General features: G+C 43.2%; 2 protein-coding genes across 3 annotated transcripts in view; one reads left to right on the top strand and one right to left on the bottom strand.

Annotated features, from left to right (window-relative positions):
• Window positions 1–526: 526 nt before the first annotated feature.
• pus7l (pseudouridine synthase 7 like) lies at window positions 527–19,329 on the bottom strand. The gene is made up of 9 exons (XM_061961414.1): window positions 18,227–19,329; window positions 11,051–11,210; window positions 10,759–10,975; window positions 10,590–10,688; window positions 7,832–7,913; window positions 7,512–7,677; window positions 7,310–7,433; window positions 993–1,046; window positions 527–910 (listed from the first exon to the last, which is right to left on the bottom strand). The coding sequence occupies exons 1-9, from the start codon at window positions 18,999–19,001 to the stop codon at window positions 617–619; spliced, it is 1,971 nt and encodes a 656-aa protein (XP_061817398.1). The 5' UTR covers window positions 19,002–19,329; the 3' UTR covers window positions 527–616.
• Window positions 7,865–24,342, top strand: part of LOC133606944 (tetraspanin-8-like) — a 48,370-nt gene continuing 31,892 nt past the window's right edge. The window contains exon 1 of one of the 2 annotated variants that reach the window (XM_061961419.1): window positions 7,865–7,929. The gene's annotated coding sequence lies outside the window, so the exon portion shown is untranslated. The remainder of the gene's footprint in view (window positions 7,930–24,342) is intronic. The other variant, XM_061961417.1, reaches the window with a different exon arrangement.

Below are 24,342 nucleotides of genomic sequence, written 5' to 3'. Positions count from 1 at the left end.
TAATATATCGTGTATCGCGATATGGCCTAAAAATATGGAGATATTAAAAAAAAGGCCATATCGCCCAGCCCTAAGTACAATTGACCACTAAATGGTAACACCCGAATAAGTTTTTCAACTTGTTTAAGTCGGGGGGTCCACGTTAATCAATTCGTTACTAATGGTTTCTAACGTTGTAAAAATGTGTAGAATAAAGATTATATTTCAATATTTCTGTCAACGAAGATTAAGTCTGCGACACATAGTCATTTTGATAGTAGGCTATTATAGACACTTAAGTCATGTGTTGCCTTCACTTATATATCCTTTTTTGGGGCTCCAGACAGATAGTTTTTTGTATTTTTGGTCCAATATGGCTCTTTCAACGTTTTTGGTTGCAGACTCCTGCATGAACCTTTTAGTTGTGTTGTTTTTCACCCAACAAAAACTGCTCACTGATGTTCGACTTCAGAAATAGTTGGAGAATGTCGCCCTCTAGTGGTGAATACATAGCTGTGCAAAAGAAAACACACAAAAGTCATTTGTCAAAGTCTTCATTTGTCATTTATGTCACAGAACAAGCTTTGCACACAACAACAAGCACAATTACAACTACTGTTTTGGTGAGCCGTGACCACTAGGGGTCACACTTCATGATCTCTCTGAGGCAGATGGTCGCATAGCAGGAGGAGTCCAGGTCAAAGTTCAAAGTGAGCACCTGGCCCGCCCCTTCCTCCTTGCTGTGGAGGTGGTAGGTGAGGTTGCACAGGTTGGCCAGCATGGGGCGGTAGCAGCCCGGCAGGTTCATCTTCAGGCTGCCCACTCGGAAGCGGCAGCTCTCCAGGCCGTCTCTGGCCAGCCTCTCGCGGTACCACGCGCCCACGCCGTTCTCCGGGTACTTCACCGTGTTGCCCGGCATCGGGAGCAACACCTTACCACAGCAAATACATTTTGAGGCAAGGGCGGACGTCGGGGGTGAGGGGGGGTGTGGACATGCACATTTTGCGTCGTACCTGAGCGAGAGAGTAGACTCCTTGTTGTTCTTCTTGCTCCGTCACCACATGGATCTGCACAGGCAGCGGAATGGTTAACGTTTCTTACATTTTGGTATTACTTTTTCCACTTACCGTATTTTCCGCACTATTAGCCGCACCTAAAAAACACACATTTACTCAAAAGCTGACAGTGCGGCTTATAACCCGGTGCGCTTTATATATGGATTAATATTAAGATTCATTTTCATAAAGTTTCGGTCTCGCAACTACGGTAAACAGCCGCCATCTTTTTTCCCCGTAGATGAGGAAGTGCTTCTTCTTCTACGCAAGCAACCGCCAAGGTAAGCACCCGCCCCCATAGAACAGGAAGCGCTTCTTCTTCTACTGTAAGCAACCACCCGCCCGCGTAGAAGAAGAAGAAGCGCGCGGATATTACGTTTCATTTCCTTTGTGTGTTTACATCTGTAAAGACCACAAAATGGCTCCTACTAAGCGACAGGTTTCCGGTTCATGAAAAGACGCAATCTCTCCATCCGCACACGGACTACTATTTCACAGCAACTGCCTAAAGACTTTCAAGAAAAGCTGGCTACTTTCCGTGCATATTGTAAAAACAATATAGCTGAAAAAAAGATCCGGCCAGAGAACATTATCAACATGGACGAGGTTCCACTGACTTTTGATATTCCTGTGAACCGCACTGTGGATACAACGGGAGCACCTACGGTGAATATTCGCACCACAGGGAATGAGAAGTCATCCTTCACTGTGGTTCTAGCTTGCCATGCTAATGGCCAGAAACTTCCACCCATGGTGATATTCAAAAGGAAGACCTTGCCAAAAGAGACCTTTCCAGCCGGCGTCATCATAAAAGCTAACTCGAAGGGATGGATGGATGAAGAAAAGATGAGCGAGTGGTTAAGGTAAGTTTACGCGAAGAGGCCGGGTGGCTTTTTTCACGCAGCTCCGTCCATGTTGATATACGACTCCATGCGCGCCCACATCACGCTGGTTTTTAATATATTATTAAAGTTTGACTGACCTATCTGACTGTTTTTTTGACATTCCCTTTAGCGCAGTTAGATGCGGCTTATAACACGGGGCGGCTTATAGGTGGACAAAGTTTTGAAATATGCCGTTCATTGAAGGCGCGGCTTATAACCCAGGGCGCCTTATGGTGCAGAAAATACGGTACGATACCATACCGATATTGGAGCCTGGAGTATTGGCCTACACCAGGGGTGTCAAACTCATTTTAGATCGGGGGCCACATGGAAAAAAATCTACTCCCAAGTGGGCCGGACTGGTAAAATCACGGCAAGATAACTTAAAAATAAAGACAACTTCAGATTAGGGCTGGGCGATATATCGATATCGCGGGTTTGTCACTGTGCGATATAGAAAATGACTATATCGTGATATTCGAGTATATGTTCTCACACAGTTGCTTTTAGCTGCGGGCATTACACTACATGCCTTTCCCACTCTTTCTTGTCTCTCCATCCATCCATCTTCTTCCGCTTATCCGAGGTCGGGTCGCGGGGGCAGCAGCCTAAGCAGGGAAGCCCAGACTTCCCTCTCCCCAGCCACTCAAGGAGCCCAAAGGCTGTTCGTCGCAATGGAAGGATTGGGCAGGGCTGTGGGATCACAGACTGCGGCGATTTCTGATCTGAATCGCAAAATGGATCACATCATGCAGAAGTTTGATGAGAAGGAGAATTGAATTGAATTTGAGAAAAACCCATCCATCCATCTTCTTCCGCTTATCCGAGGTCGGGTCGCGGGGGCAGCAGCCTAAGCAGGGAAGCCCAGACTTCCCTCTCCCCAGCCACTTTGTCCAGCTCTTCCTGTGGGACCCCGAGGTGTTCCCAGGCAAGCCGGGGGCGACATAGTCTTCCCAACGTGTCCTGGGTCTTCCCCGCGGCCTCCTACCGGTCAGACGTGCCCTAAACACCTCCCTAGGGAGGCGTTCGGGTGGCATCCTGACCAGATGCCCGAACCACCTCATCTGGCTCCTCTCCGTGTGGAGGAGCAGCGGCTTTACTTTGAGCTCCCCCCGGATGGCAGAGCTTCTCACCCTATCTCTAAGGGAGAGCCCCGCCACCCGGCGGAGGAAACTCATTTCGGCCGCTTGTACCCGTGATCTTGTCCTTTCGGTCATAACCCAAAGCTCCTGACCATAGGTGAGGATGGGAACGTAGATCGGCCGGTAAATTGAGAGCTTTGCCTTCCGGCTCAACTCCTTCTTCACCACAACGGATCGATACAGCGTCCGCATTACTGAAGACGCCGCACCGATCCGCCTGTCGATCTCACCATCCACTCTTCCCTCACTCGTGAACAAGACTCCGAGGTACTTGAACTCCTCCACTTGAGGCAAGATCTCCTCCCCAACCCGTAGATGGCACTCCATCCTTTTCCGGGCGAGAACCATGGACTCGGACTTGGAGGTGCTGATTCTCATCCCAGTCGCTTCACACTCGGCTGCGAACCGATCCAGTGAGAGCTGAAGATCCTGGCCAGATGAAGCCATCAGGACCACATCATCTGCAAAAAGCAGAGACCTAATCCTGCAGCCACCAAACCAGATACCCTCAACGCCTTGACTGCGCCTAGAAATTCTGTCCATAAAAGTTCAGAACAGAATGGGTGACAAAGGGCAGCCTTGGCGGAGTCCAACCCTCACTGGAAACGTGTCCGACTTACTGCCGGCAATGCGGACCAAGCTCTGGCACCGAGCATACTTCTTGTCTCTCCTTCTCACAGAAACTTAAAACAAGCGCACCTTCTTACATACGTCACACGCCCTCCCCGAGCAGAGAGGTTACATGGGTAACGTTAGCTGTGGTGCTAACGGTGCGGTGCGAGTGGTAATACGAGAGAGAGAAAGTGCGTATCTGGTAACAAATGGGAGGAAGAATTCATTCCCAAGAAAAACAGCAGGGGGTGCATCGTCTGGCGATGGTTTGGCTTCAAGCGGGAATATGTTGAACAATTATGCGGCAAAAGCGTTGCTACAAAAAGTAGCAGCACTGCTAATTTGTAGCATCGTTTGAAAAGTCACCCGCTAGAGAATGAAGAGTGCTTGAAACTCCGCATGTCAACATCTCCGTTCGGTGCCACACCAACAAAATGCCCAAGCAACTATTTCCACATCAACACCGTATGAAAAAAACAGTGAAGAGTGAAGTGAAGTGAATTATATTTATATAGCGCTTTTTCTCTAATGACTCAAAGCGCTTTACATAGTGAAGAAGATAACGTCCGCAGGAACCTACCACATAGCGAAGGACATACACTATTTAATTTCCTATTATGCAGCTCATTTTTATTGTACACTTATTGAAATATCATGTGTGACATCATGCACAAAAGTGCACTTTATTTGTTTTAAACTATTGTAGTGGCGTTCTGTACAAAAAGTGCTCTTTAATTGAGTGTTGTTTTGATATGTCATCTTAGTGACTTCATGCACAAAAGTGCACTAATAGCTTGTTTTAAAATGTCTCTGACAATCTTGCACTTTGTGTTTTGGAAATGACATGAATGTTTGTGCCACTGCTTAATAACTCTTTTAATAAATACACTTTTACTTGCGATTTCCCTCTCTGCATGAAAGTTTAAAAGTAGCATATATTAATGAAGAAGAATGTTTTAATGTAGACACACAGAATCATCATACTGCTGTGATTATATGCATCAAGTGTTCATTCAAGGCTAAGGCAAAATATCGCGATATATATCGTGTATCGTGACATGGCCTAAAAATATGGAGATATTAATAAAAGGCCATATCGCCCAGCCCTACTTCAGGTTGCTTTCTTTGTTGAAAAATAAAACAAGCTCATTCTGAAAATGTACAAATCATAATGTTGTTGGGTTTTTTGAGGTGGGCGGGGTTTGGTAGCGGGGGTGTATAATGTATCCCGGAAGAGTTAGGGCTGCATGGGATTCTGGGTATTTGTCCTGTTGTGTTTATGTTGTGTTACGGTGCAGATGTTCTCCCGAAATGTGTTTGTCATTCTTGTTTGGTGTGGGTTCACAGTGTGGCGCATTATTAGTAAGAGTGTTATAGTTTTTTTATACCGCCACCGTCAGTGTAACCTGTGTGGTTGTTGACCAAGTATGCCTTGCTGTCACCTACGTGAGCAAGCGGAAACACCATACAACGTGTGGCTGATCAGGCACGCTGGTTGTAGTGGGTTCTATATGCTGTACCATCACGTCGAATAATAATATTTTTAATAGAGATATCCGATAATTTCGGATTGTCGATATTATCGGCCGATAAATGCTTTAAAATGTAATATCGGAAATAATCGGTATCTGTTTCAAAAAATAAAATGTATGACTTTTTAAAACGCTGCTGTGTACACGGACGTAGGGAGAAGTACAGAGCGCCAATAAACCTTAAAGGCACTGCCTTTGCGTGCCGGCCCAGTCACAAAATATCTACGACTTTTCACACACACAAGTGAATGCAAGGCATACTTGGTCAACAGCCATACAGGTCACACTGAGGGTGGCTGTATAAACAACTTTAACACTGTTACCAATATGCGCCACACTGTGAACCCACACCAAACAAGAATGACAAACACATTTCGGGACCGTAACACAACATAAACACAACAGAACAAATACCCAGAACCCCTTGCAAGCACTAAGTCTTCCGGGAAGCTACAATATACACCCCCCCGCTACCCCCACCACCTCAAACCCGCCGCCCCAACCCCACCCACCTCAACCTCCTCATGCTCTCTCAGGGAGAGCATGTCCCAAATTCCAAGCTGCTGTTTTGAGGCATGTTAAAAAAAATAATGCACTTTGTGACTTCAATAATAAATATGGCAGTGACATGTTGGCATTTTATTTCCATAACTTGAGTTGATTTATTTTGGAAAACCTTGTTACATTGTTTAATGCATCCAGCGGGGCATCACAACAAAATTAGGCCTAATAATGTGTTAATTCCACCACTGTATATATCGCTATCGGTAATTAAGAGTTGGACAATATCGGATATCGGCAAAAAAGCCATTATCGGACATCTCTAATTTTTAACAAAATAATACAACTGGAAATAACATGTTACTGCATATGTCAGCAACTAAATTAGGAGCTTTTGTAACTTCTATTATTATTTATATGGCAAATAATATTAAAGTTAAGTTAAAGTACCCATGATTGTCACACACTAGAGATGCGCGGTTTGCGGACACAACCGCGGAGTCCGCGGATAAACCGCGGGTCGGGCGGGTAAAAATAGATTTTAAATAGATGCGGGCGGTTGGCGGTTGAACCAATTCGGAAATATATATACATAGTTAAATGTTGTTACCCACATACGAAAAACGAGCAGCACTCTTTGAAACAGTCAATTATTAATCAGGCACCGCGTCCCAGCAACAAGTGGCGCAAGTGAGCGCTCCTTCAGCGCAGCAGGGCGCATTTTAGAGGCCAGGCGCTCTCGCATGAATCCTGGCACTGTAGATGCCATTTTATTCCTGCATAAAAAAAAAGTAAGTAGACATACGGTTGGATATGTTAAACGAATTAGTCTACGTTACCTATGTCTAACCTATATTGAGTTCGGTCAGCTAAATAATTTTGATGATTACGTGTTGTTTGGGCGCACTACAATGCAAAGGAATTAAGGCAATTGCGTTGTTTATTGTGTTTTTTTTTCTATTGGAGATATACTACTATGTGTGAATAATTATTTGGTCTCCTTTCTTTAACAGGCAAAAGCTTTATAACCTCACTAATATGCTTGCATCGTCTATATTAGATATATAACAACTGGCGGATGGCGGGCGGGTGTGGTTTTGATAAAATGTTGGTTCGGGTGGATGCGGATGGTTGACGACTTTTGTGATGCGGTTGCGGATGAAATAATTGCATATCCGCGCATCTCTATCACACACACACTAGGTGTGGCGAAATGATTCTCTGCATTTAACCCATCACCCTTGATCACCCCCTGGGAGGCGAGGGGAGCAGTGAGCAGTAACTATGGCCGCGCCCGGGAATCATTTTTGGTGATTTAACCCCTAATTCCAACCCTTGATGCTGAGTGCCAAGCAGGGGTCCCATTTGTATAGTCTTTGGTATGACTCGGCCGGGGTTTGAACTCACGACCTACCGATCTCAGGGCGGACACTCTAACCACGAGGCCACTGAGCATATATCGTGATATATTGTTATTGCAGGATTCTGCAATATATGTCGGCATATAGATTTTAGGCTGCCCGTGCCTAACATCCATACAAGGAGTTAAGAACAGTTGTGCTAACTTTACGGGAATCTCACTGGGTTGATCAATTATTTATTACCTTAGCTGCGCTGCTCTCCTCGTTGTCGTCCACCTTCTCCGCTCCCTGCGTCCACACCAGGTCACCTTGTCGGACACTGTGACCCAGTGTGGCCAGCCGGTGTGCGACCGCCTCGTTCCAAACTCTGCATGATTTTGGGGAGGGAAAAAAAGCAAGGTGGATTAGCAGGAAGGGGCTGGGATCAGGTGGCCATGTTTCCCACCTGCTGCAGTAGGCGTGGGGATAGAAGACCCTCATGCCGTGCGGAAGGCTCAGCCAGGCTTTGGCGCAACCTTCCGGGCCGGTGCCGTAGCGGTTCAGCGCGCGGAGCATGAGGCGCTCCCGCGCTTTGGACACAGGCATCAGCGCCAAGGACTCCTTGGCGTTATCTGTTCAGGTGGAATTGGTTACATGTCTACAGTAGCCAAACTGCTGGATTTGTATCAAAAAAAACAACAACAAAGTAACTTTCAGATCCCTGTTGAAGTTTTTTTTCTATCCTGACTTAAGTGTGTGAGAGGCGAGAGCTGAGTCAGCGCTCACCAGTCTGTAGGAAGTGTCTCTTTGCTTGGCTCTGAGGATCGTCGCCATCTTCAGGACTGAAGAACAAGCGGACGGCAGTCACCTGAGGACAAAACAAGGTCAGTTTGTCTCTTAATGTCCCAGAATCAACTCTAAATACAGGTAAAAGCCAGTAAATTAGAATATTTTGAAAAACTTGATTTATTTCAGTAATTGCATTCAAAAGGTGTAACTTGTACATTATATTTATTCATTGCACACAGACTGATGCATTCAAATGTTTATTTCATTTAATTTTGATGATTTGAAGTGGCAACAAATGAAAATCCAAAATTCCGTGTGTCACAAAATTAGAATATTGTGTAAGGGTTAAATTTTGAAGACACCTGGTGCCACAAACTAATCAGCTGATTAACTCAAAACACCTGCAAAGGGCTTTAAATGGTCTCTCAGTCCAGTTCTGAAGCCTACACAAACATGGGGAAGACTTCAGATTTGACAGCTGTCCAAAAGGCAACCATCGACACATTGCACAAGGAGGGAAAGACACAAAAGGTTATTGCTGAAGAGGCTGGCTGTTCTCAGAGCTCTGTGTCCAAACACATTAATGGAGAGGCAAAGGGAAGGAAAAACTGTGGTCAAAAAAAGTGTACAAGCGATAGGGATCACCGCGCCCTGGTCAAGATTGTGAAAAAAAACCCATTCAAAAATGTGGGGGAGATTCAGAAGGAGTGGACAGCTGCTGGAGTCAGTGCTTCAAGATCCACCACCAAGAGACGCTTGAAAGACATGGGTTTCAACTGCCGCATACCTCGTGTCAAGCCACTGTTGACCAAGAAACAGCGCGCAAAGCGTCTCACCTGGGCTAAGGAAAAAAAGAGCTGGACTGCTGCTGAGTGGTCCAAAGTCATGTTTTCTGACGAAAGCAAATTTTGCATTTCCTTTGGAAATCGAGGTCCCAGAGTCTGGAGGAAGACAGGAGAGGCACAGGATCCACGTTGCCTGAAGTCTAGTGTAAAGTTTCCACCATCAGTGATGGTTTGGGGTGCCATGTCATCTGCTGGTGTCGGTCCACTCTGTTTCCTGAGATCCAGGGTCAACGCAGCCGTCTACCAGCAAGTTTTAGAGCACTTCATGCTTCCTGCTGCTGACCTGCTCTATGGAGATGGAGATTTCAAGTTCCAACAGGACTTGGCGCCTGCACACAGCGCAAAATCTACCCGTGCCTGGTTTACGGACCATGGTATTTCTGTTCTAAATTGGCCCGCCAACTCCCCTGACCTTAGCCCCATAGAAAATCTGTGGGGTATTGTGAAAAGGAAGATGCAGAATGCCAGACCCAAAAACGCAGAAGAGTTGAAGGCCACTATCAGAGCAACCTGGGCTCTCATAACACCTGAGCAGTGCCAGAAACTCATCGACTCCATGCCACGCCGCATTAACGCAGTAATTGAGGCAAAAGGAGCTCCAACCAAGTATTGAGTATTGTACATGCTCATATTTTTCATTTTCATACTTTTCAGTTGGCCAACATTTCTAAAAATCCCTTTTTTGTATTAGCCTTAAGTAATATTCTAATTTTGTGACACACGGAATTTTGGATTTTCATTTGTTGCCACTTCAAATCATCAAAATTAAATGAAATAAACATTTGAAGGCATCAGTCTGTGTGCAATGAATAAATATAATGTACAAGTTACACCTTTTGAATGCAATTACTGAAATAAATCAAGTTTTTCAAAATATTCTAATTTACTGGCTTTTACCTGTATATTGATATATAATGTAGGAAGCAGAATATTAATAACAGAAAGAAACAACCCTTTTGTGTGAATGAGTGTAAATGGGGGAGGGAGGTTTTTTGGGTTGGTGCACTAATTGTAAGTGTATCTTTTTGTTTTTATGTTGATTTCATAAAATAAAAATAAAATAAAAACGATACCGATAATAAAAAAAACGATACCGATAATTTCCGATATTACATTTTAAGGCATTTAACGGACGATGATATCGGACATCTCTAGTTTCATGTCTTCCTTTGAGCGATATTTCCCGCATCTACTTTGTTTTAGCAATCAAAAATTTTTCAGTTGTTTTTATCCTTCTTTGGGGGGACATTGTTGATTGTCATGTTCGGATGTACATTGTGGACACCGTCTTTGCTCCACAGTAAGTCTTTGCTGTCGTCCAGCATTCTGTTTTTGTTTACTTTGAAGCCAGTTCAGTTTTTAGTTTCGTTCTGCATAGCCTTCCCTAAGCCTTTTCTTAGGGGCACTTACCTTTTGTTTATTTTTGGTTTAAGCATTAGACACCTTTTTACCTGCACCATGCCTCCCGCTGTTTCCCACATCCACAAAGCAATTAGCTACCGACTGCCACCTACTGATATGGAAGAGTATTACACGGTTACTCTGCCGAGCTCTAGACAGCATCGACACTCAACAACACATCTTTTGCAGACTATAATTACTGCTTTGCAAAAAACATTTTTAACCCAAATAGGTGAAATTAGAGAATCTCCCACGGCACAACAGACTGTATCTCACGGCACACCAGTGGTTGAAAAACACTGTAGACCACAAGGAAGTGTTTCCATTTAGAAAAACTCCTTTAATGCGCCCTGTAATATGCCTTATACCTGTATATGAAAAAAGATCAAACATAGACCATACATCGGCGGTGCGCCCTATGGTCTGGAAAATACGGTATTTCCATGACTTTTTCAGGGCCCGGGATTGCATATTTACTTTATTAAGTGAATTTCAAATGAAATGCTCACCATGTCTTCTTGGAGTAAAGCCAGCCCGACTTGGTCCGACTGAACGCCCTGCCCGGTTCCGAACCTCTGCGGCCCGTAATAGTTGACAAAACCTCTGGCCTGCGCACGAAAAACGGGACCGAGGTGACCAAGTGGACAAGAAGTTATGGTCCAGGTGACATCTTCATACCTTCACGTTCTCCAGTGCTTCTTCCACCAACGCTGCAAGATGACGTTGTTTCTCAGCACCGCTGTGAGCCTCTTCAGCGCCGTGCGGCCTTACGTTGCGGACCACCAGGTCAAAGTGGTTCCCTTGCAGTCGTCCCAGCTTCAGCGGCTCGGCCACAGAGCGCACTTGAGAAAGACGCATCCCTCTTTTCTCAAACTCTGCCCTCTTCTCCATCAACCTTAAGTGGCATAACACATTGTTCTTCATTTTGAGGCCAAAATAGGCTGCGTTCACCTCTCAGGCTTGCTGTTACCGTTGAGGCGAGACCTTCTTGACCACCATGGACTGGTAGGTGACCGCTCGCTTGTCCTTGGTGCCGGCGTAGGTGAAGTCGGACGGGAGGACGCCCAGTGTGGCCGCCATGTAGCTGATGGCCTCCAGGGTCTCCAGATTTTCCTTACACAAAGTGAAAGCTGGAGAAATAACAAAGTGAGGTGCCACGCCAAAGAAAACACACACTATTAGTATGGAGTGAAATTACTGGCAAAACTATTTTTTTATTCATTTCAAACTATACACAAATAAAAAACTATTTTCTTCAATTAAAACAACGATTTGCAAATATAAAAACTATTGTCTTCAAGTTCAAACTTTGGCGGTAATATTCCACACTAGGGATGTCCCGATCCAGGTTTTTGCACTTCCGATCCGATACCGATATTGTTTTTGCATTTCCGATCCGATACCGATACTGACCGATACCGGCCTATCCGAGCATGTATTAAAGTTTAAAGTTATTTAGCCTACTTAGTCGTCAGAATCATGTTGAAAAGGGTTTTAGTACTCTTGATAACAACTAGCCAGCTGAATTAGGGGAGTTTGAATAATACACAATGGTTGCTAACAAGAAACTGACCTGTTTATTCAAGGATAAACACAAAATAGACAAAATTATACATGACAAACAGAAATGGCATCATTGAACTAGGGCTGGGCGATATGGCCTTTTTTTAATATTGCGATATTTTAAGGCCATATTGCGATACACGATATATATCTCGATATTTTGCCTTAGCCTTGAATGAACACTTGATGCATATAATCACAGCAGTATGATGATTCTATGTGTTTTGATTGATTGATTGAGACTTTTATTAGTAGGTTGCACAGTGAAGTACATATTCCGTACAATTGACCACTAAATGGTAACACCCCAATAAGTTTTTCAACTTGTTTAAGTCGGGGTCCACTTAAATTGATTCATGATACAGATATATACTATCAGATATTTACTATCATCATAATACAGTCATCACACAAGATAATCACATTGAATTATTTACATTATTTATAATCCAGGGTGTGGATGTAAGTGTCAAAAAGACAGCTAAAAGAGTTTGATTAGAGAATAAATCTAAAGTTAAAATATAGGGTAGAAATGCACCCATTTGCAGGAAATGTAGTCTTGATTTTCAAAATGTTCTTTCAAGGCTTGCATGTCTACATTAAAACATTCTTCTTCATACTGCATTAATATATGCTACTTTTAAACTTTCATGCAGAGAAGGAAATCACAATTAAAAAAATCACTCATTTTTTCATACGGTGTTGATGTGGAAATGTTTGCCTCGGCATTTTGATGGTGTGGGCGTGTGGCACCGAATGGAGATAAGCGTCTCGACAGACGTCACAATATTTGAACAATGATGACGAAAACTGTTGTCTCTGTCGTGTCCTTGTGTCGAAAATTGTTATGCGCTTATTTTTTTATTTGATTTTGTGCGTGGCATAGATTTGCCGTGCGCAGAGGACGCTTGAGCAGGCGCGCACCTTAGCGGCTGCGCTAGCATCACAGCTAACGTTAGCCATGCCGCTACCTCGCTCTCTGCTGGGAGAGGACGTATACGTATGTGACGTATGTCGTTACAGTATGTGACGTGTGTAAGAAGGTGCGCTTGCTGTCTGTGAGAGGGAGACACAGGAAAGAGTGAGAAGAGCCTGTCGTGTAATGCCAGCAGCTAAAAGCAACTGCGTGAGAATTGTGGATGTGTTGAAGGTGTGCTGGAAAATGCGGAACGGAAATTACGGCGCAGCAGAAAAGTGGAATGTATTATTTAAATAGGTGCGTTGGAAAACACGGACCGGAGTTTTTTTAAAAACTGGATCTGGATCGGCATTTTCCCATGCCTTGCCGATACGCAATTTTTGGCAAATGTCGGCAGCCGATCCGATCCAAATATCGGATCGGGACATCCCTATTCCACACTGCGCCATCCAGACACTTGCACTCCGAGTACCCATAATTCAAACTGTACAACGCCAGGTGGTGCTGTTGACTCAATTCAAGGCTGCCAGAGCTACTGTTTTTGTCTTCTGCCAAAAAATAACAAAGAAAAAGCAGCAGGACGGAGAGTAAAATGGCAGACAGAATAGAGGGGAAACAAGCTCAACTTGTAAGATTCCCCTCTCTTCTGTCAGCCATCTTACCCCCTGCTTAGTCTTTGTTATTTTTGGCGGACGGCACCATGCGCAAATAACGGTGGCTGGTTCTGACGGCCTTAAATCGACTCAGCAGCACCACCTGTCTTTGTAGAGTGCGAATTACGGGGGCAAGTTTGTGGACTGCGCAGGGTGGAATATTACTGGCAAAGGTTTTAACTTGAACAATATTGTTTTTTTTTTTATTGCAAATCGTTTTTTTAATTGAGGAAACATTTTTTCATATTTGCGAATCGTTGGCCGAGGGTAAAAAGTTATTTGAGTGTTTTGACAGTAATTAAGTTAAAAAGTTAAAGTACCAATGATTGTCACACACACACACGAGGTGTGGCAAAATGATTCTCTGCATTTGACCCAACACCCTTGATCACCCCCTGGGAGGTAAGGGGAGCAGTGAGCAGCAGCGGTGGTCGCGCCCGGGAATCATTTTTGGTGATTTAACTCCCAATTCCAACCCTTGATGCTGAGTGCCAAGCAGGGAGGTAATGGCTCCCATTTTTATAGTCTTTGGTATGACTCGGCCGGGGTTGGAACTCACAACCTACCGATCTCGGGGCGGACACTCTAACCCAGACCTGGGCAAATTAAGGCCCGGGGGCCACATGAGGCCCGTTAAGCTTTTCAATCTGGCCCGCCGGACATTCCCAAATAACTTTTTTAGATCTTTAAGATGGAAAGTGTATGATGTGCAGTGATGTTTTCTAATGACCGTAAGTCTTGAACTATACAAAGTATTTCAGTGGTTGGAATCTTCACTTTTGGATGATATACTAGTTACTATGGTAATCTAATTAGTTACTACTAGCAGCTCAGACGAGGCACCAAGCAGTGTGGGCGGGAAGCGTTTCCACAGACATTTAAGTTCTAAAGCTTAGTGATGTATCAAATATATCAGATTGTAGGTGGGTTTATTTTGTACCCTTCGCGTTCCTATTTCACTGTTTGTTGCATTTTTGTTGCGTTTCACTTGATTGTAAAATAAGTCGATCGAAAGGGGGTGTGACATTCATATTTTGTCAATATTCAGTGTTTTATCGTTCATAGAAAAATTTAAAATTCCATAACGTTTTTAGCATTCAATCAGACATTATTGTGAGGTTTTGTATTACTGTCCCTAAAAATAGATATACTGGCCCCCAGACACATTTTTTTCTCTCCAAATGTGGCCCCTGAGTCAAAATAATTGCCCAGGCCTGCTCTAACCACAAGGCCACTGAGTAGGTACCGTATTTTTCGGACTATAAGTCGCAATTTTTTTCATAGTTTGGCCGGGGGTGCTACTTAGGAGCGACTTATGTGTGAAATTATTAACACATTAGCGTGAAATATCAAATAATATTATTTATCTCATTCACGTAAGCGACTAGACGTATAAGATTTCATGGGATTTAGTGATTAGGAGTGACAGATTGTTTGGTAAACGTATAGCATGTTCTATATGTTATAGTTATTTGAATGACTCTTACCATAATATGTTACGTTAACATACCAGTTGGTTATTTATGCCTCATATAACGTACACTTATTCAGCCTGTTCACTATTCTTCATTTATTTTAAATTGCCTTTCTGCAATTTTGGGGCGGTATAGCTCGGTTGGTAGAGTGTGCCGTGCCATCAACCTGAGGGTTGCAGGTTCGATCCCCGCTTCCGCCATCCAAGTCACTGCCGTTGTGTCGTTGGGCAAGACACTTTACCCACCAGCTCCCAGTGCCACCCACACTGGTTTAAATGTAACTTAGATATTGGGTTTTCGCTATGTAAAGCGCTTTGAGTCACTAGAGAAAAGCGCTATATAAATATAATTCACTTCACCTTTCAAATGTCTATTCTTGGTGTCTGGTTTTATCAAATACATTTCCCCAAAAAATGCGACTTATACTCCAGTGCGACCATACTTGCCAACCCTTCCGGATTTACCGGGAGACTCCCGAAATTCAGCGCCTCTCCCGAAAACCTCCCGGGACAAATTTTCTCCCGAAAATCTCCCGAAATTCAGGCGGAGCTGGAGGCCACGCCCCCTCCAGCTCCATGCGGACCTGAGTGACGTGTTGACAGCCTGTTGTACATGCATATGTGACCCACCCATAATGTGTCACATTTTTGTGTTATAATAAATGATAAATGGGTTATACTTGTATAGCGCTTTTCTACCTTCAAGGTACTCAAAGCGCTTTGACACTACTTCCACAGTTACCCATTCACACACACATTCACACACTGATGGAGGGAGCTGCCATGCAAGGCGCTAACCAGCACCCATCAGGAGCAAGGGTGAAGTGTCTTGCTCAGGACACAACGGACATGACGAGGTTGGTACTAGGTGGGGATTGAACCAGGGACCCTCGGGTCGCGCACAGCCATTCTCCCACTGCGCCACGCGTGTTGATTTATTTATTTTATTTTGTGGTTTGAATTCGTTTTTGGAGCTGTCATTACACATTTATCAGTATTCACATTGGTCAGTAGGGGGCAGTAGGGCGTTTTTTCCCAATTGAATGCTATCACCTGCAGACCGGAAGTGTCTTGTCATTCTGATGAGCGCGACCAGTCTGTAAACAATTGAAACGTCCTGTGTGCTTTTTCCTCCTGTATAACAGGTTAGTTTTGGTGAATCAACTCACTGAATAATATCCATGTGATCTTTATAAGTTGAAGTACACATTCTGATGGTGGAGCCTAACTCTAAAGTGTTTGTGAGTTGTAGTTTGTATTTGTGAATGAATCCAGTGCACAGCTGCAGTAATCAATACAAAAAGGCGACGTGATTGCGCAATGTTTATATAGGAACTTCTGATCCTAATTCAGACTCCCAAATTAGAGCTCCCGTTTTCGTATTGATTTTATAATGTATATTTGTATAATGTGTGTGTTCTGAAATAGTGACAGAGAATAGAACAAGGATGGACAATTCAACCCTTAACTCAACAATGAGTAGAGGAGTGTTATGTGTAAATAAATTAACACTGAAATTCAAGTATTTCTTTTATTTATTTATGTATGTATATATATATATATATATATATATATATATATATATATATATATAGCTAGAATTCACTGAAAGTCAAGTATTTCTTATATATAATATATATATATACACACACAGGTAAAAGCCAGTAAATTAGAATATTTTGAAAAACTTGATTTATTTCAGTAATTGCATTCAAAAGGTGTAACTTGTACATTATATTTATTCATTGCACACAGACTGATGCATTCAAATGTTTATTTCATTGAATTTTGATGATTTGAAGTGGCAACAAATGAAAATCCAAAATTCCGTGTGTCACAAAATTAGAATATTACTTAAGGCTAATACAAAAAAGGGATTTTTAGAAATGTTGGCCAACTGAAAAGTATGAAAATGAAAAATATGAGCATGTACAATACTCAATACTTGGTTGGAGCTCCTTTTGCCTCAATTACTGCGTTAATGCGGCGTGGCATGGAGTCGATGAGTTTCTGGCACTGCTCAGGTGTTATGAGAGCCCAGGTTGCTCTGATAGTGGCCTTCAACTCTTCTGCGTTTTTGGGTCTGGCATTCTGCATCTTCCTTTTCACAATACCCCACAGATTTTCTATGGGGCTAAGGTCAGGGGAGTTGGCGGGCCAATTTAGAACAGAAATACCATGGTCCGTAAACCAGGCACGGGTAGATTTTGCGCTGTGTGCAGGCGCCAAGTCCTGTTGGAACTTGAAATCTCCATCTCCATAGAGCAGGTCAGCAGCAGGAAGCATGAAGTGCTCTAAAACTTGCTGGTAGACGGCTGCGTTGACCCTGGATCTCAGGAAACAGAGTGGACCGACACCAGCTGGACTGCTGCTGAGTGGTCCAAAGTCATGTTTTCTGACGAAAGCAAATTTTGCATTTCCTTTGGAAATCGAGGTCCCAGAGTCTGGAGGAAGACAGGAGAGGCACAGGATCCACGTTGCCTGAAGTCTAGTGTAAAGTTTCCACCATCAGTGATGGTTTGGGGTGCCATGTCATCTGCTGGTGTCGGTCCACTCTGTTTCCTGAGATCCAGGGTCAACGCAGCCGTCTACCAGCAGGTTTTAGAGCACTTCATGCTTCCTGCTGCTGACCTGCTCTATGGAGATGGAGATTTCAAGTTCCAACAGGACTTGGCGCCTGCACACAGCGCAAAATCTACCCGTGCCTGGTTTACGGACCATGGTATTTCTGTTCTAAATTGGCCCGCCAACTCCCCTGACCTTAGCCCCATAGAAAATCTGTGGGGTATTGTGAAAAGGAAGATGCAGAATGCCAGACCCAAAAACGCAGAAGAGTTGAAGGCCACTATCAGAGCAACCTGGGCTCTCATAACACCTGAGCAGTGCCAGAAACTCATCGACTCCATGCCACGCCGCATTAACGCAGTAATTGAGGCAAAAGGAGCTCCAACCAAGTATTGAGTATTGTACATGCTCATATTTTTCATTTTCATACTTTTCAGTTGGCCAACATTTCTAAAAATCCCTTTTTTGTATTAGCCTTAAGTAATATTCTAATTTTGTGACACACGGAATTTTGGATTTTCATTTGTTGCCACTTCAAATCATCAAAATTAAATGAAATAAACATTTGAATGCATCAGTCTGTGTGCAATGAATAAATATAATGTACAAGTTACACCTTTTGAATGCAATTACTGAAATAAATCAAGTTTTTCACAATATTCTAATTTACTGGCTTTTACCTGTGTGTGTGTGTGTATATATATATCTATATATATATATATATATATATATAGCTAGAATTCACTGAAAGTCAAGTATTTCTTATATATAATATATATATATATCTTAACCACGCACCCCGACCACGCCCCCTGCCTCCCGAAATCGGAGGTCTCAAGGTTGGCAAGTATGACTTATATACGTTTTTCCCCTTCTTTATTATGCATTTTCGTCAGGTGCGACCTATACTCCGGTGTGACTTATACTCCGAAAAATATGGTATATAGCATATAATAGGAGTCTTTTTGTCACCTGTGTATACGTCCTCCTCTTTGCGCTCATCTGCGGTCCTCTTCTTGGGTCTGCCTCGCTCCCTCAGCCGCACCGAGATGGCCGTCCGCTCGTGTTCGCCGAAGCTCTTGGTCTCCACCAACTTCCCGAAGCGGCGGTTCAGGAAGTGGTGCACGGCCGTGCGGTGCTCCTTGTTGTCGTCCGGGTGGAACGTGTACGACGAGTCTTGCACTTTGGCGTCGATGAAGCGGAAGAAGTCCTCCGCCTCCTCCTCGGTGACCAGCTGGGACAGTTCCCGGTAGTCCGGGTCCTCCCTCACCCTGATCTCCGGCTGAATGGTGACCGTCATGAGGAACGGGAAGCGGTGTCGGACGGCCCGGTGGACATTGGCTCGCTGGTATTTGTCGGTGAAAGAGCCCAGGGAGAGCTCCTTGTTGCCGTCCTCCTCCATCACGTCATCTCGTAGACTCACTACAAACTGCTCCAGCTGTTCACTGACCGCCTGGCCCAAAATCATGCTCAGATCCAAAGTGTCTGGGCTGGATATGGTCAAATCGAACCTACAATCTGCAGAGAAGGGATGGTCCTCTGCAGCCTGGAAGTCCTGTTTACATCTATTGGACTTTTCTGAGCAGTGAGGAGCCGGGGTGGCTGCTGCTATGTTCACTTGCTGTCCATGGACGTCTATTTCAGTCACCACAAAGTCTCTGATGAACCTCTTAATGCTGCCCAGGAAGCCCTCATGGCTCGACACGAAGCTCGCGGGAAGACCGGCGGCATCGCCGTCCTGCTTCATTGTCGCTTCACAAAGAAAGTCCGCCGCAAAACGAAAGCGAAAGGAGCCCGCTGACGGACACAAGCGTCGTTGGCGCTCCAGACACGCTAGGAAGCTAGTACTAGTAGCAACAACAGGCGCCTCATCTCTGACAAAGAGAACGTAAGTACACGACTGTCACCGCCACGAAAATGCTTACAAGTAAGGAAGTTAGCTGACGGTGCCTAGCGAGATAATGGACTTTGTCAAGCAATGAGCAACAAGCGGCGGTGTGAGTGAGCTGAGGAGCGCCTATTTTCGAGTAGCCCGCTTGTGGCACGTAAACACAACAACACAGCACGCTGGAGCATCTACTTCCGGCTCGTGTGTCACGTGACGTGAGTTCATTTTCTTAAAGTGACAGTAACCACTAGTGATGGGTCCGGTGTTGTGCCGGAAAACGCACCCCAATACTACATTTTCGGGACAGCAAATATTCCAATATTAATTGGTTGTTTTCGCCTTATCTGATCTAATGACGGCGAAATCATTAAATGCTCACAATTTGGAATCCATCCACAAATAAGGATAATTTCACTTTATGTACTTTATTATGCCGAAAGAGGCGATTTCAGCCACTTGAATGACGGCGAAATCATTAAAGGCTCACAATTTTTAATTCATCCACAAGTAAAGCACAATTAAAGAAAACTTGGATTATTTCACTTTATGTACTTTTTTATGCCGAAAGAGGCGATTTAAAAGAGGCTATTTCAGCCAACAGCCGAGTTAGATATACTTTTCGAGACGAGTGATGCAATCGAGTGACGTAAGCGCGCTCCCGCGTCAGGGGGTGCATATTATGGCAGGGGTGCGTTTTCCGGCACAACACCGGCAACACCGATGCATCGGCGCATGCGTCGAGCTCAGATTGAAACCCTGTGTCGGTGCGCGTACCGCTTTTAGAAAGCCACGTGACCGATCATGAGCTGTTTTGGTCACGTGACCGATACGCCAACTGTGTCGCACTGACGCCTCCTCTGTGCCCTGTGAGCGGCTCTTTTCTACAGCCAGAGAAATAATAACTAAGAAGAGAAAGCGTCTAAAATTGAATACTTTGGAAAAACTGTTTTTTTTTAAATAAAAATGTGTAAAAAAAAAAATAATAATAATTTCCAGGTCCACAAGGATCCTCATTCACAACACGTTCTCTTAGATTTCCATGTTATGATACATGTTCACATTATTTATTGACTGTATCTAAAAAAGATACAAATATATTTTTATTTAAATGAAGATATGAAATAATCCTAAATGACTTGGTTTATATTATTGTATATACTAGGGCAGGGGTCACCAACGCGGTGCCCGCGGTCACCAGGTAGCCCGTAAGGACCAGATCAGTCGCCCGCTGGCCTGTTCTAAAAATAGCTCAAAGAGCAGCACTTACCAGTGAGCTGCCTCTATTTTTTAAATGTCATTTATTTACAATTCTAAAAGAGACAAAACTCAAATAGAATTTGAAAATCCAAGAAAATATTTTAAAGACTTGGTCTTCACTTGGAATAAGCGGTAGAAAATGGATGGATGGATGGGTCTTCACTTGTTTAAATAAATTCATTTATTTTTTACTTTGCTTCTTATTACTTTTAGAAATACAATTTTAGAGAAAAAATACAACCTTAAAAATGATTTTAGGATTTTTAAACAAATATACCTTTTTACCTTTTAAATTTCTTCCTTTTCTTTCCTGACAATTTAAATCAATGTTCAAGTAAAAAATTTTTTTTATTTATTGTAAAGAATAATAAATATTTTAGCTTCTGGTTTTTCGACGAAGAATATTTGTGAAATATTTCTTCAAACTTACTATGATTAAAATTCAAAAAAATTATTCTGGCAAATCTAGAAAATCTGTAGAATCAAATTTAAATCTTATTTCAAAGTATTTTGAATTTCTTTTAAAATGTTTGTTCTGGAAAATCTAGAAGAAATACTGATTTGTCTTTGTTAGAAATATAGCTTGGTCCAATTTGTTAAATATTCTAACAAAGTGCAGATTGGATTTTAACCAATTTAAAACATGTCATCAAAATTCTAAAAATTTATCTTAATCAGGAAAAATTACTAATGATGTTCCATAAATTATTTTTTTAATTTTTTCAGAAAGATTCAAATGAGCTAGTTTTTCTCTTCTTTTTGTCGGTTGAATTTTGAATTTTAAAGAGTCGAAATTGAAGATAAACTATGTTTCAAAATTTTATTTTAATTTTTTTCGTGTTTTCTCCTCTTTTAAACCGTTCAATTAAGTGTTTTTTTCATCATTTATTCTCTACAAAAAACCTTCCGTAAAAGGAAAAAAAAATGTACGACGGAATGACAGACAGAAATACCCATTTTTTTATATATATAAATGTATTTATTTAGCTATTCTTGTTTAAATCACACTTACGTGTAACTTACAAATGACAATATATTTATTTATTTAAGTGTGTATCAAACTGGTAGCCCTTCGCATTAATCAGTACCCAAGAAGTAGTTTTTGGTTTCAAAAAGGTTGGTGACCCCTGTACTAGGGCATCAAATCAGTGTCAGTTGAGTCGGTCCATAGGTTGCCTGTAGGGATTTTTAATGTCCAGCAGATGTCAGTATTTAGTGACACAGTATCGACACAGTATCAATACAGTTTTGCAATGTGTCGAAACGCTTCATGACGCCTCATCAACCCATCACTAGCGCCCTCTAAAGGCTGTATAAACAGCGTGCCAGCCCAGTCACATGTTGTATGCGGCTTCTGCAGACACGCATAAGTGACTGCAATGCATACTTAGTCAACAGCCATACAGGTCACACTGAGGGTGGCCGTATAAAACAACTTTAACACTGTTACAAATATGCGCCACACTGTGAACCCACACCAAACAAGAATGACAAACACATTTCTGGAGAACATCCGCACCGTAACACAACAGAACAAATACCCAGAATCCCATGCAGCACTAACTCTTCCGGGCTACATTATACACCCCTACTACCACCAAACCCCGCCTCCCCCCACACATCAACTCCCCCTGCCCCCTCCAAGCGTCGGTTGAGGTGAAATACTATACAGGAACACATTGACACCCTAGTGGGCATAGAATCACATCAATGGTATACAAAATGGGTTACTTTCTGGCGCATTTAAAAAATCAATGAAAAGGCATTAGCAATGAAAACATATACTGTAAATTTCTCTGCTTGGCTTATGCAACTTCCGGTCAATAAAGTTTCATTCAAAGTGCACACTTCTCAAAGATATATTAACTGCTCTGACCACACGATGGCGACAAATATACACGTAACAATGTTCATTCAATGACAAGCATGACACACTTTAACAACAGGAGTTTACAACTTATAGTTGGAACAGAACAGAACTTGTGATCTGTTAGGCCAGGGGTCGGCAACCCGCGGCTCCGGAGCCGCATGCGGCTCTTTGATCACTCTGATGCGGCTCAGCTGCATACTTGCTGACCCATATAAAACAACTTTAACACTGTTACTAATATGCACCACACTGTGAACCCACACCAAACAAGAATGACAAACACATTTCTGGAGAACGTCCGCACCGTAACACAACATAAACACAACAGAACAAATACCCAGAATCCCATGCAGCACTATCTCTTCCGGGCTACATTATACACCCCCGCTACCACCTCAACCGACGCACGGAGGGGGGAGGCGGGGTTTGGTGGTAGTAGGGGTGTATAATGTAGCCCGGAAGAGTTAGTGCTGCATGGGATTCTGGGTATTTGTTCTGTTGTGTTACGGTGCAGATGTTCTCCAGAAATGTGTTTGTCATTCTTGTTTGGTGTGGGTTCACAGTGTGGCGCGTATTGGTAACAGTGTTAAAGTTGTTTTACACGGCCACCCTCAGTGTAACCTGTATGGCTGTTGACTAAGTATGCATTGCAGTCACTCATGTGTGTCTGCAGAAGCCGCATACAACATGTGACTGGGCTGGCACGCTGTTTATACAGCCTTTAGAGGGCGCCAAAGACAGTGCCATCACGGCACGCCCTTATTATTGTCGTTTGGGTGAAAATCAGCAGACATTGGAGAGAATAGTTGCCCTGAATTTCGGGAGTCTCCTGGAAAAATTGGGAGGGTTGGCAAGTATGACGCTGTCAAGCGCCATTCATACAGAACTCGCGAAATAACGTCTCGCGGGCCGCGTGTCTGCTTTATACATAGCACAAATTTAAATGCAGTGTTATTTCATTTTAAATTTCAAAAGAGTTTTGTGGCTCCCATTGTTTTCTTGAATGTGTGAAACGGGTCAAAATGGCTCTTTGAGTGGTAAAGGTTGCCGACCCCTGTGTTAGGCTATGGCAACTGTCTATCAACTGTATGTCTTCTCAAATTCATCCACTAACGGTCCCGGTGAGTATCCAATCACAGGAAACGTGAGGCCAGCTAGAAGGCCTTACTGACAACAACTCGTGATCTTATTGGCTATCGCAACCGTCTATCAACTGTATGTCCCCGTTCAGACGCCCGCATTGTTGATTCTGAAGACGTCTGGCAGATTTGGTTCTGCATGGCAACCAACATAAGCGAGCTGAATTCTGATTGGATACAAACTAAAAGTAAAAACAGCAACACTGGAAGGAGCATAATATGACATGAAGAGAATATGAATCATTCTAGATATTTAGGGAAAGTAAATTTAAAAAATAATTGTATCTTTGATTACGATCATGAGTTGTGGTTGTGAGAAGGCCTTGCTGGCCCTGACGGCACACCACTGGGTTTAATGTCGGCATTATTTTCAGGGACCGGCTTTCCACTTGTGCCAGAGAAATACAGCAACAATAAGTGCGTGAAAAATACAACTCACTATAACGCTTAATTAGTTGGAGCTCTGGGCTTGTTTCTTTGCAATGAGATCCCCAGCAGCTTTTGATGGAAACCAGCCTTTGGCTACAATATGTCACATTTATATCCTATATGTTCATTAATGTGCATTGCATCATGTCTCAAAGTTTAGCGGGAGAGGCGTAAGTTAGTCGGAGAAAATGCAGTCGTTTATAAATTATTTAATGTTTCTGTGTGTCATGAACCGTGATCCGGATCATGTTTTTGTTATGTTAGGTTAGTTTTGGACTCTTTTAGTTCCTGTTTGACACCTGGGAGTTTGTTTTAGTTACCATGGCTACTTATGGTGTTCGGGACGCACATCTGCTTCTAATCAGAGGATTATATAAGCCTGCCTTTGCCAGTCAGTCGTGCTTATTGGGTTCATGCCACAGTATCGTGTTTTGTTCTATGCCATAGTTTATGCTATTGGTTTCATGCCACAGTATTGTGTTGTGTTCTATGCCATAGTTTATGC

This window comes from Nerophis lumbriciformis, linkage group LG05 (assembly GCF_033978685.3).
Source record: "Nerophis lumbriciformis linkage group LG05, RoL_Nlum_v2.1, whole genome shotgun sequence".
Lineage (NCBI taxonomy): Eukaryota > Metazoa > Chordata > Actinopteri > Syngnathiformes > Syngnathidae > Nerophis > Nerophis lumbriciformis.
This window is presented reverse-complemented; position numbering and strand designations above follow the sequence as displayed.